The sequence below is a fragment of the Nicotiana sylvestris genome, chromosome 1, assembly GCF_000393655.2.
Source record: "Nicotiana sylvestris chromosome 1, ASM39365v2, whole genome shotgun sequence".
Classification (NCBI taxonomy): Eukaryota; Viridiplantae; Streptophyta; class Magnoliopsida; order Solanales; family Solanaceae; genus Nicotiana; species Nicotiana sylvestris.
In genome coordinates, this window is record NC_091057.1 from 53,827,204 (window position 1) to 53,841,337 (window position 14,134).

Consider the following 14,134-nt stretch of genomic DNA (forward strand, 5'->3'; position numbering starts at 1 on the left):
GTTCATTGTCTTGGGAATGCAACTTTGATTTATTTGAACTTTTTAGTAGCAAGCGTGGTCTACTGCATGTTTGAGTTTTAGCCAATCCAGGTCCCCGTCTGCGTGCCGGTCCCACTTTTCCAGGTTGGGTTGGTCCATTTCCAGGCTTAGCCGGGCCATTTGCCATGTTTTAAGTAGGAGTGTACAAAGAAAACCGATAAACTGCACCAAACCAGGAAAAAAACTCGATTGTGGTTTGGTTTGATTTTAATTAACAAAAGTCAAACCGAAACTAAACTAACCCCATAGTACATTTATACAATTTTTAAAAATATGTTATATTTATAAATATTTACTGTAACGTAATTTATAAATAATTCTTAAACTTTTTCACATTTTATCTTTTAACGTATTATTTCAAGTTTGGACTTAACATTCTTGAATGGTAAATTGTAACGACCTGGTCGGTCGTTTCGAGAGTTATAGCCTCGTTTCCCCATTTCCTGCTTCTTTTGTGTTCTTCAGATGTGTTTTGACTTACTGAGTTAGTTGGTTCGGGTTCGAGTGAGTTGAGACACTTAGTCTCTTAAGAGAAAGTTTAAGCTGGAAAAGTTGATCGGATGTTGACTTATGTGTAAACGATCTCGGATTTGAATTTTGATGGTTCCGTTAGCTTTGTTAGGTGATTTTGGACTTAGGAGTGATTTGGAGGTCGGTAGTAGAATTAGGCTTGAATTGACGAAAGTTAGAATTTTGGCGATTTTGGTCGGTAGTGAAAATTTTGATATCGGGGTCGGAATGGAATTCCGGAAGTTGGAATAGGTTGGTGGTGTCATTTTTGACTTGTGTGCAAAATTTGAGGTCATTCAGACATGGTTTAGCAGGTTTCGGGATCGTTTGCGAAATTCGAAAGTTTAGGAGTTCTTAGGCTTGAATTCGAGTGTAATTTGATGTTTTGATGTTGTTTTGGGTGATTTGAAGGTTCGACTAAGTTTGTATGATGTTATGGGATATATTGGTATGTTCGATTGAGTTCCCGAGGGCCTCGAGTTCATTTCGGGTGATTAACGGAACAAGTTTGGAAATTGGAGTAGTTGCCAAAGTTGAACTCACCTGTCATAATCGCACCTGCGGATGTCTCATCGCAGGTGCGAGCCCGTAAAAGCGAGCGGAGGATCGTAGATACAAGATTGGTGGAGCTGGGCAGAAGGCGCAGGTGCGATGAAGTTCCCGCACCAGCGATGGTCGCAAAAGCGGAAGAGTGGGCGCAGGTGCGTGTGTTGGTCCGCAGGTGCGATGTTAATTCTGCACCTGCGATGATCGTACATGCGGTCTAGAGGCACAGAAGCGGTCCCAAGGGTTGTAAGTGATTTCCACAGAAGCGGAGCTGTATCCGTAGATGCGGTAAAGGGACCGCAGGTGCGGCTTCGCTGGGCATAATGGATAAATAGAGGACTTCATGATTTTTCCTCATTTCCACCATTTTCAACTCGTACTTTGGAGCTTTTGAGGTAATTTTTGAAGGGGATTCAAGGATTTTCACAGAGGCAAGTCCCTTGAGCCTAAGTACCCTTAGCTATGGTGTTTTCCCGTTGGTTTCTCATCTAATTAGTGGGGTTTTGAAGTGAAAATTGGGGGTTAGAGCTTGGGATTTTGGAGAGTGAACTTTGGGATTTTGAGGGACCATATAAGGTCGGATTTTGGTAAATTTGGTATGGTTAGACTCGTGAGTGAATGAGCTTTCTAGCTTTGTGACTTTTGTCGGATTTCGAGATGTGGGCCCGGGGGTCGCGTTTGAGCCATTTTCGGGATTTGAGTCCAATTTAGTAGTTTTTCTTGTGGAATTGGTTCCTTGACATATATAGATTGTGTTGTATTACTTTTGGCTAGCTTCGAAACGTTTGGAGGCAGATTCGAGAGGCAAGGACCTCGCAAAGCAGGTTTTGCTCGGATTGAGGTAAGTAACGGTTATAAATCTAGTCATGAGGGTATGAAACCCTGGACGTTATGTCTTGTGACTATTTTGGAGGTAACACACATGCTAGGTGACGGGCGTGTAGGCATGCACTGAGGGGATTGTGACTTGGTCCTCCCCGTATAAGCTGTAAAGTTTGTAAAGTTGAACAACATGCTGTTAGCGATATGCTCTCTATGTGTTATGAAAATTTATTGTAAATCATGTTAGAAACCATGTCTAGGCTATGTGTTGGTACTGCTGAGTCTCACAAAGGCCGCGTTACTTGTTGAATTACCTGTTATGTGCTATTTGTACTCAGTCACAATTTTTACTCGTATATTGATCGCGACAAACTCAACCTTACGCAACGGTAGGAAGAGCGGGCGCTAAGACTTTTACCCGAATAGTGGTATCGGGGTCAATTTCCACAGGGAGCTTGGAATGGAGTTGCATATTTATTCAGACTAGGAATGCGTGTTTGCTTCTAATTGTACTTCTATCATTTTTTTGGGTCGATTCCTAATTGTATCAACTACAAGTTTAAGCTAATTTATGCTAAAGGGAGATGTTCTAAGTTGTGATTAATATAGAAAAAGGCACTAGGGTCGTGACATCACCTAGGTGGTTAACTAACGGGTAGAGGCTACTAATAATAGATTGACATATTTGGGATCAATGTTATAGCCGTTGCACAATTATACCCACTCTCACACCTCTCGGTAGAGAGAGCGATTTTGCCCAATTGACTCTCTCGAGACCAATTAGACCAAACAACTAGGGTTCAAGTAGGGTGATTACTCTCTCGAGGTTTAACCCGTTAATTGGGACTACCATTTCTCATGGCTCCACCCCAATTCCTTGTTGGGTCAATTTTGGGGTCATAGACTCTCTTTCTCAAGAAGAGTCAAGACCCACTAAGCTAGAATCAATGTTTGCAACCAACAATCCTTAATTAAACCATAAAATTAACCCAAATAACAACCACCCAATATCAATCTATCATTAAGAAGCTACACCCATTAATTATCCACACTAGGGTTGAGCCACAACCCTAGCTAATGGGTTTAGCTAGACATAGCTAAAGAAGAAAATGAAGAAATAGAAAATGAAACAACCATATTAATTAATTGCTAATGTTAAACAACAATAATCTATGATGAAACTAAGCTAAAAATGCCCAAGATAGTCCAAAACATAAGTCTCACGAGTGCAGCAGCTATCAGATGTACCCAACTTAACCTTAAAATGGTAAAATATTCTATTTATAGTGGGCTGGAAAAACTGGACAAAACTGCCCCTGTGGGGTTAGTGCGGACCGCACAAAGATGGCACGCGGCCGCACTGGGTTGCTTGACCTCTGAATCTTGCTCTCTGAAGATGGTGATGCGGACCACACAAAGTTGGAATGCGGCCGCATGAAAACTGACGTTGACCGCACAAAGTTGTTGTGCGGCCGCATGAATGGTTTTGGCAGCTTCTCTGAACTTCACTGATGCGGGCCGCGTGACCATAGAGTGCGGCCGCATGGAGAGGGACGCAGGCCGCATGAAGTCGGACGCGGCCGCGTGGTTTGCTTCTGGAATATAACACTCTCTGAACTTCTTGGACGCGACCGTATAGCAAGATTGTGCGGTCGCATGAGTGAGACGCGGGCCGCATGAAGTGGGACGCGGCCACATGAGCTTGACTTGTAGTTTCACAGTCTCTGAACTCCTATGGTGCGACCGCATGACATGATGGTGCGGTCCGCACCAAGTTTTGAATGTCCTTACTTTAATGATCTTTGACACTTGAGCAGGTTTCACTCCGATTTGAGCCGATCTTTGACGATTTGTCACTTTATAGCTCAAACCTGCAATCAAGCGCAATCTGTAAGCATTTTGGGACTATTTTGTAGCAAATTACACTCAAAGCGCAGGCAAGTATGGGTATAAAACATGTTAAAATCCTACTTATCAACTCCCCCAAACTTAAACCTTTGCTTGTCCTCAAGCAAACAAAATAAGACCTACCCCTCAATGGAAAACACCCAAGTAATTCCTGTTTATCCTAAAGTAACCTCAACAAGCATCAATTGGGACTAACAATTGCCCTCAATGCGAATGCATCATTAACACATTTAAACTTTGAAAACTTGTGGATCAAGTGTGACACAAGAGCATCAAGAGTTGACACATTTCATCAAAGAACTTTTCTCAATTACTTTGGCCATTGTGGAACCCAAACTCACACATCCTCAACTCTCCCTAAGTGAACCTCACCTTTTAAAGTATTGACACACAAACCGAGGTTGATGGATTTTCACTCATCTCTCTCAAGGAAGAGGCCACAAGTCCGGCTCTAAGTACCATATGCTTTCCCCTTATGTAAGTATCCACTAATGTAGGTTCCCTTCAACTCAAAATCATGTAGGGCTTTTGTGAAGTCATTGTGAAGGCTTTTGGGTAAGGGTAGGACATATTTTTGTTCAAGTGGATTCAATCTTCCCTTAAGCACTTCTTTTGATTCATTTTGGCACACTTTCTTGACTCATTTGAGTATTCACTTCTTTTTCAAGGGGTTAGAGAGACATATTGTCACCCTTTCTTATGCAATTCAACACATTTCTCCTTTTTCTACTTTTTCCACACCCCTTTTCACTTTTGTTTTCTTTGAATCCCCTTTTTGACCTTATTCAATTAGGTCTTTCTTTTTGTCTTATCTTTTCTTTCTTTTTTTCATTACCTTTATTTTCTTTTTGCTTTATACCTTTTACCACATTGTTTCCTTTCTTGTCTCCCCCCAAACTTAGATATTTGCCATCTACTCAAGGGAAGATTTGGGTGCCAAGAGAGGGTATCATTAAGAACGGGTATAGGCTTGTAGCTTTGGTTCTTGAAAGAAGAAGGTTCAAGGCTCAAAAGGGTTAACTAGGGATCATTTCATTGGTAGGTCATGGAATTGTTCAATCTTAGCATTTTGGATCAAGGAGAGCCTACAATCACTTCTCAAGCCAAATTTCACCTAGGATTTCGCCTCAACAAACATTCGGGGCAAGTTTTAGACCATCGGTTCGGGACTTGGACTCGCAAATCGAATTCTCACCACACACACTCAATGATTGCTAAAGATATCGAGTCGAGGGCCCAGAACGACCTTAGTTATGAATCAAGCGCACAATGGTCCAATACGACCACATGATGACTGTTTGGTCAACACAAGAGTCTCAAGGCCACGACTTTCACCATCCTAAGCACAACATTATGTCTTTGACCATGGGATCAAAGGCAAATGTGTTAGGCCCAAGTGAAGCTTTGCCTGAGGTACCTTTGACTGCAAAACTTGAAAATAAAAAAAAAAGAAAAATAAAAAACGGACTCAAACCCTTAAGAAGGTTGTCACGCTATCTCTCATTGGGAAGAGCCACCCGGTTCGCACAACACTCTACCCTTGGAAAGAACCGTGGCATTAAGAAAACCAAGGGCTTATTGCAAATGCCAACACAAAACAAAAAGGTTACGAGCCTGCTATGAAACTAAAAATGAAAAATTTTAACGAAAATAAAAAAATCGAATGAATATGTACAATAGGGGAGTAGAATATACAACCGAGGAGGGGGGGGGAATAAATGTGTACATAAAGTAGAAAAGTAACTAGAATGAAAAGTTATGTACATGCCAACTATCAACTAGCAACATAAGCTAAGAGTCAAATAAATATGTACAGTCATCTCAAATGTATCAACCATCAAAATATAAAATAGTAGGGCGCACCCCCACGAATAAAAGCTGGCATTGTCCCGAATGCCAACTACCAAAATAAGCATATAAACAGAGAAAGGATATAGAGTGGCTCCTCAAGCCTGATCCGTCGTCATGGGCTGATCAGTGGTCCCCTGGTCCTCTGTACTGGCGGGAACCTCAGACTGGTTCCCGGCCTGCTGCTGCTCTGCTGTTGGGACAGGGGCCGGGTCATGGACCGACTGAACATCTGGTGGAGCACTGAAAGTATCCTCATGAACCTGTGCTACCTCTATCACAACACCCTCAGTACTAGGAAGTTTCCTCTTCTTCCTTGGGTGCCTATGCTCCTCCTCCTGCTGTGGCTCCGATACAACTACTGCTGGTGGAGGTGCTGACTCATCAAAGAACAAGTCTAAAGGCAGCTGGTCTGCCTTTAGCTTGTCAACCTCAGCTCGGAGCTCCTTCACCTCTTCCTTAGATGCCCGAGATTTTCTCATCTTCTTGTGTTCTCTAGCAAGCTCCTTTAGAGCTTTGCCCTGTGCATCAACTGCCTTTGTCAAGGCAGCCTGAGTAGCCAAAATCTTCTCCTGGTTGGCCAGGAGTGTCTTCAATGTCTCCTCAATGGACTGATGAATCTCAACGGTGGCTAGAACAGACTGGGCCGCAACTGTGGTAGCCAAAGTGGACAACTTGGATGTCGAGACTGACATCCAGTTGTTCAAACTGGCCAATGTTTTTGCTAACTGCTGGGCCGTGAGGGGGTTGGATTTGGATGTGGGAACCACTGGGCCAGTTGAAGAACTGGGACCTGCAGAGGAGGATGGGATGTCCGGAACAGTAGTGGCAGCAGGAGTAAGTGGCTCAATAGAGGCCTCTACCGCAACTGGCTCCTCAGACTGGCTAGTCGGGGCAGAGGTGGATACTTTTCCCTTCTTATCCCCCTTCGGGTTGTCCGGCCCCTGAATATTAAACCATGAGAACGGGGACACCGGCCGGACTCCAACATCGAAGAGGTATTTTTTCACCTTTGCATGTTCAAAGTACATTGTTAGGGTGTTCGGGTAGGGGTAGTTTCTGTCCGTATCAATGCCAATGGATGTGATCACACTGTACATAACATTCCCCACATTGATGGGGAAACCTGCCATGATGGATGCAATGAGAACTACTCGGGCGATTGGAATGGTCTGGTCATGGGACGAAGGGTCCAACCTGTTGCACACAAAAGTTAACCATCCTCTCGCCTCAAAATTGAGGTCCTTTCGCAGTATTTTCTTCCCACCTGAATCCACTCCGTAACAGTACCCGGCTGAGCTAAGAACTATGCCACCCAAGGACGAGCTTCCTCTTTCAACGCTAACTTCTCTCTATATAGAGAGTCATCCTCCTCATTGAAACCCAAATATTCGTTCAACGCCTCTCCCGAGAACACTATCTTCTTATCCTGCACTTTGGTTGCAATTGACCCTTCTTTTATGTGGGCCACATTGCTGTAGAATTCCTTCACCATATGTTCATTTTCATCGACCAACTCATCTTTAAAGAAATCCCACCCCACTCTAGTAAAAAAATGTTCATGGACTCAGGGAAGGTAGGGTGACAAATCACGGGTGACTAATCTTCTTTCTGGAATCACCTTCTTCTTGGGCCACACTTCCCGGAATTTATGAAAGGCCACCTCGCTGACAAATCTATCCTGCCATACAACTAGGTTTCTAGTTCTTTCAATTCCCCCAACTCTAAGTACCCCACTATCCGGGACCTCCTCATCACTCTTGTTTTTATCTTCTGCACCCTCCCCGAATTCTGAAGCTGTGGGGGAGGTGGAGTATTTGGCACTGCCTGCTTCTGAGCCCTCAGACGACTCAGGTTGTATAACAGTTGGAGCTTTAGCTGGGCCTGCAGGGGCTTTCCCCGAATCAATTGAGACATCCTGGGAGGGGAGGTACTCACTCCCCGACTGCTCTTCATCACTCATCACCTGCTTTCTTGTTTTTAGCTTTGGTTGGGGAGTGAGTTTCTTCAATTTTGCTTTACCTCCCCGGGAGGGGTCAGCTCCTCGTCCGGGTTGTTTAGCTCCACACCCTCGTTGTTTAACCATTTCCTGCACACAAATAATTCTAACATTGTTAGTTCAGGCAATTGCAGAGTTTAAGTACAGAACAGAAACACAGATAGAGAACAGGTGATAACAGTGCAGACCGCACAAACAAGGCATGCCGACCGCACTGACCAAATTGAGAAATGAACACCTCTCTGATTAGGAACCATGCGGACCGCATAACAAGGGGTGCGGCCGCGTGGGGGCCAACGCGTTCCCCACAAACTGGTCATGCGGCCACATTGGCCATACTATTAAAAACTGGTGCCCTCTGAACCTCACCCACGCGGATCGCGCAAACATGGGATGCGGCCGCGTGGGGCATGGAACGGACCGCACAAACAAGGCGTGCGGCCGCGCTGGGAAGTATCAAACTTTAGGCTCAAGGCATACGCGAACCACGTAACAGAATGATGCGGCCGCGTAAAAGGCATGCGGACCGCATAATCAGGGAGTGCGGCAGCGCTGGGCTTTCATTACAGGGGCAATTAAGGTTTTACAAAAAACTCAATTCTTTTACGTTTTAGCATCCTACTTTGTCCCTGCTCATTTATAACATGCCCATCATTTCAAAGAACAATAAGAACAATATAAAACTTTCCTAATCATGAAACGACGAAGAACAAAAAAGAAAAACGAAGAAGTTATGACTAGGGAAACATGTATAAAGTTTAAATTAATACTAAGTAAAGACTAATGTGAGAGATATGTTACCAGGAAAGCAAAAAAATGCTCTTGATATTAACAATAAGAGGGGTCTCTGAATGTGAACAGTAACTTTTAGGGCTCAGGGGTTAATTTTGGCGAAAAGTTCTAATGAAGATCCTAATGGTCTATTTATAGGAAACAGTGGGGCCCATCACTTACCGTCCAGTGCGGCCACATGAACACGACTGTGGGCCACACTGGGACTTTACCATTTACCTGTAGCTGCAACGAAGGCGCACAGACCGCATGAGACGGGCTGCGGCCGTATGAGAACCACGCGGGCCGCACAAAGTGGGACGCAGCCGCGTGAACACAGTTCAGAGACTTGGCAATATTTTCTTTGGCCGGTGCGGACCGCACAAAGTGGGATTGCGGCCGCACGGTCACTATTCAGAGACTGTGCACTTTTTGCACAGTTGTTTTGCACTGGTTCAATCACAATTCCTGCAACATCTCACAAACCATTAGCTCAAAAATTCTAATATACAACATAAATCAAAAAAGAAAGAAAAAGACATGGGTTGCCTCCCAAGAAGCGCCTGATTTAACGTCGCGACACGACGCATGTTACCATCAAAGTCACTTCAAATGAATAAGTGCCACCATGGGGGTGTCATCAAACTTTCCCAAGTAATGCTTAACACGATGCCCATTGACCCGGAAAACTTCACCATTTTTGTTTTTGAGATCAATAGCTCCAAATGGGGTTACACCAACAACTTCAAATGGACCACTCCACTTAGACTTAAGTTTCCCGGGAATAACCTCAACCGGGAGTTGAAAAGAAGAACCATGTTACCAACTTTGAATTCCTTCCCTCGGGCATACTTATCGTGAAGGTACTTCATCTTGTCCTTGTACAAGGACGCGCTGGAGTAGGCATGAAATCTAAACTCGTCTAGCTCATTGAGTTGCTCAACCCGGAGATTCGCAATGACATCCCATTCTAAGTTCAATTTTCTCAAGGCCCACATAGCCTTATGCTCCAATTCCACCGAAAGATGACAAGCTTTCCCAAACACCAACCGGTACGGAGACATACCAATCGGGGTCTTGTAAGCTGTCCGATAGGCCCAAAGAGCATCATCTAGTTTCTTCGACCAATCGGTCCTATTGGCATTGACAGTTTTGGACAAAATACTCTTGATCTCTCGGTTGGAAACCTCAACTTGGCCACTCGCTTGAGGATGATAAGGAGTGGTCACCTTGTGATTTACACCATACTTGGCAAGCAATGAATCAAAAGCCCGGTTGCAAAAATGAGAACCACCATCACTAATGATAGCACGTGGAGTGCCAAACCTTGTGAAGATACTCTTTTTCAAGAACGCCACCAACTTCGAGCTTCATTGTTGGGAAAAGCGACGACTTCAACCCATTTCGACACATAATCAACCGCTACCAAGATATAGGTGTTCCCACAAGAACTCACGAACGGCCCCATAAAGTCGATACCCCACACATCAAAAATGTCCACCTCTAGAATTGTGTTGAGAGGCATCTCATCCTTTTAGAAATCCCACCGGATCGTTGGCATTCATCATATCTCTTGACAAAATCACCGACATCTTTAAATAAGGAGGGCCAATGGAACCCGCAACTAAGCACCTTAGAAACCGTCCTCACCCCGCCATGATGGCCACCATAGGGAGAGGAATGACAAGCCTCCAAAATGCTCAATTGTTCTTCTTCCGAGACACATCGGCGAATCACACCATCAGTGCAAATCTTGAACAAATATGGCTCATCCCAATAATAATCCAAACTATCCCGCTTGAGCTTCTTCCTTTGGTTAGAAGAGAGCTCATACAAGATTATACCGGTCATAAGATAATTTGCCACATCGGCAAACCACGACATATCATGCATAGATACCACAAGAAGTTGTTCATCCGGGAACACATCATTGATTTCAAGGCTGTCAGAAGGCCTCCCCTCTTCTTCCAAGTGGGACAAGTGGTCCGCCACTTGATTTTCACTTCCTTTTAGGTCCACAATTTCTAGATCAAACTCTTGAAGAAGTAGCACCCATCTCATCAACCTTGCTTTTGAATCTTTCTTGGTCATCAAATACCTAAGGGCGACATGATCGGTATGGATAATCACTTTGGCCCCCATAAGGTATGGTCGGAACTTTTCCATGGCAAACACAATAGCTAGCAACTCCTTCTCGGTGACTGTATAGTTTCTTTGAGCTTCATTCATCGTCTTGCTTGAGTAGTACACCGGATGGAACATCTTGTTGATTCTTTGGCCCAAGACCGCCCCTACCCAACATCACTAGCATCACACATGAGCTCAAATGGCAAGCTCCAATTGGGTGCGGTAATGGTAGGGGTTGTTGTCAACTTGTGTTTTAGAAGCTCGAAAGCTTCCATGCATTTCTCATCAAAAACAAACTTGGCCTCCTTCTCTAACAACTTGCACAACGGATTAACTACCTTAGAGAAATCTTTGATGAACCTTCGGTAGAAACCCGCGTGCCCTAAAAAGCTCCTCGCCCCTTTGACAGAAGTCGGGGGAGGTAACCTTGAAATGACTTCAATCTTGGCTTTGTCAACTTCAATACCTCTCTTCGAAATCTTATGACCCAATACAATACCCTCTTCTACCATAAAATGACATTTTTCCCAATTGAAAACTAGGTTTGTATCTTCACATCGGGCCAACACACAGTCCAAATTTGTCAAACATTCCTCAAAGGAGTTTCCCACCATGCTAAAATCATCCATAAAGACCTCCAATATATCTTCCACCATGTCGGTGAAAATTGCCATCATACATCGTTGAAAGGTCGCTGGGGGATTACACAATCCAAACGGCATCCTCGAAAATGCGAATGTGCCGTAGGGACAAGTAAAGGTCATCTTTTCTTGATCTTCCGGGGCGATGAGAATCTGATTGTACCCCGAATACCCATCTAAAAAGAAATAGAACGACCGACCCACAAGGCGATCAAGCATTTGGTCGAGGAACGACAACGGGAAATGATCCTTTCGAGTCACCTTGTTAAGCTTTCTATAGTCCATACAAACTCTCCATCCTGTCACCGTCCGAGTAGGAATCAACTCATTGTTAGCATTGATTACCACAGTCATCCTGCCCTTCTTCGATACACATTGCACCAGAGAAGTCCATGAGCTGTCAGAAATAGGATACACCAAACCGGCGTCAAGCCACTTGATAACTTCCTTCTTGACCACTTCTTGCATAACTTCGTTGAGTCTCCTTTGTTGTTCAAGTGAGGGCCTCGCATCCTCCTCCAATATGATCTTATGCATGCAAAAGGTGGGGCTTATACCCCGTATATCCGCCAATGTCCGATTGCCCTCTTGCACTTTTGTAGAACCGCCAAAGTGGCGTCAACCTGCACGTTAGTCAAGCAAGACAAAAGAATAATAGGAAAAGTGAAATTAGGGCCCAAGTATTCATACCTGAGGTGAGGAGGAAGTGGTTTCAACTCCAACACTGGCGGCTTCTCAATAGATGGCTTGGTTGGGGGAGTTTTGCGATTCTCAAGATCCAAGGATAACTTCCTAGGCTCATAAGAATACGAGCCCATACCATGCAAAGCGTTTACACATTCAACTCTCCCAGCATCATCATCAACATCCATGTTCAAGAGCACGGCTTCAAGTGAGTCCTCAACATCCACCATTGCGCTTGTGTCATCCACTATCACTGCCGTGACAATGTCAACAAACGATCACACCTCGGTGCTATTCGGTTGCCTCATAGATTTGCACACATGGAATACCACCTTTTCATCACTAACACGGAAGGTCAACTCTCACGCCTCAACATCTACCAAAGCCTTCCCAGTAGCTAGGAAAGTTCTTCCAAGGATAATTGGCACCTCAAAATCCACCTCACAATCCAAAATAACGAAATCGGCCGGCAATATGAACTTATCAACACGAACAAGGACATCATCAATAATCCCCAAAGGCCACTTCATTGATCGGTCTGCCATTTGAAGCCTCATAGAAGTTGGACGAGGTTGTCCGATTCCCAAGGTCTTGAAGACCGAATATGGCATTAAATTGATACTTGCCTCTAAGTCACATAGGGCTTTTGCAAAGTTGGCACTTCCAATGGTATATGGGATAGTGAATGCACCGGGGTCCTCAAGTTTCGGAGCCATAGAATGTACAATTGCGCTCACTTGATGGGTCATCTTGATTGTCTCACACTCCATTGATCTCTTTTTTGTAACCAAATCTTTCATGAACTTTGCGTACCCCGACATTTGCTCGAGTGCCTCCACCAAAGGCACATGTCAAACTCTTCATCATCTCAATGAATTTCTTAAATTGGTTGTCACCCTTTTGCTTGGCCAACCGTTGAGGATAGGGAGGAGGAGGTCGAGGTAAGGGTGCTTGGGCTATGGGCACCACCGGCTCGGGAATATCAACAACATGTTACCTAGACGGGTTCACAGCCTCTTGTGTTTCCTCCTCAACCTCATGAACATCAATCCGCACATCATCTCTCACACTTGGTTCAACTACATCTTCAACCACCAAAGGCATTTCATTATCTCGTAACTCATCTTCATCCACCATAACTTGGTTTCCTCTTGAGGCATGCACATCACCGCCTCTTCCACTTCACGTTGTCACTGCCATCACATGATTATTGTTCCCACCCTTGGGGTTTACTACCGTATCACTTGGTAGAGCACCCTTTGGGAGAGTATTTAAAGACTGAGAGATTTGGCCTAATTGCACTTCCAAGTTCCAGATAGATGTGTTATGCGAAGCTAATTGGGCCTCGAAATCTTGGTTCTTTTTCATCATTTGCTCGAACATGCTTTAAATTCTCCCCATCTCGCTTTCGAATGAACTCGGACCTTGAGAAGGAAAGGGGGGGTGGATTGTTCGGTTGTTGGTACATGGGGGGCCTTTGAAAACCTTGCCCCCTGTTGCCTTGGTTCCCGCTATTGTTCCACCCTCCTTGATTGTTGTTGTTGCCCCAATTATTGTTACTACCATGCCAATTTCCTTGGTTGCCTTGATTACCCCAATTGTTGTTTTGGTTGTTGTTATTCCAATTACCTCCGCCTTATTGTTGATTGCCCCAATTACCTTGAAGACGCCATTGTTGATTTGAAGAGTTACCTCTATTCCCTTGATAGTTGTTGACATATTGGACCTCTTCGCTTTGATCATCATAGCACTCATTTGAATAACCACCACCATCATTGTTGTTGTCATATTGTTCACAATTACCTTGAGGTTGTTGTCCTCTTTGCCTCCTTTTCAACATAGAAACAGCTTCCATTGCGTTGACTTGGCGCGGGTTTTGGACTTGTTGCAATTGCGCCTTTGCCAATTTATTCATAGTTGTTGTAAGCTCGGCGATAGCTTGACCATGATCATGCAATTCCTTGTGCAAATGGATGACCATGGGGTCACCTTGGGGCAAGTTTGCTCGGCTTTGCCATGCCGAAGAGGTGTCAACCATTTCATCCAGTATATCACATGCCTCTTGGTAAGAAAGTTTCATAAAGTTCCCTCCGGCCAATTGGTTCACGATGCATTGATTTGTGGTGTTGATGCCCCGATAAAAGGTTTGTTGAATCATAGCCTCGGTCATATCGTTATTAGGGCACTCTTTCACCATTGTTCTATATCTTTCCCATATCTCATGCAAAAGTTCCGTCGG

General features: G+C 44.3%; 1 protein-coding gene across 1 annotated transcript; it reads right to left on the bottom strand.

Moving 5' to 3' along the window:
• Positions 1–12,257: 12,257 nt before the first annotated feature.
• LOC138870104 (uncharacterized) lies at positions 12,258–12,644 on the bottom strand. Its single transcript, XM_070147721.1, has one exon. The coding sequence runs from the start codon at positions 12,642–12,644 to the stop codon at positions 12,258–12,260; it is 387 nt and encodes a 128-aa protein (XP_070003822.1).
• Between the last annotated feature and the right edge of the window lie 1,490 nt (positions 12,645–14,134).

Bases quoted from the DNA above. Each gene is read 5' to 3' on its own strand.
- LOC138870104 (XM_070147721.1), bottom strand. From the start codon at position 12,644: ATGACCCATCAAGTGAGCGCAATTGTACATTCTATGGCTCCGAAACTT.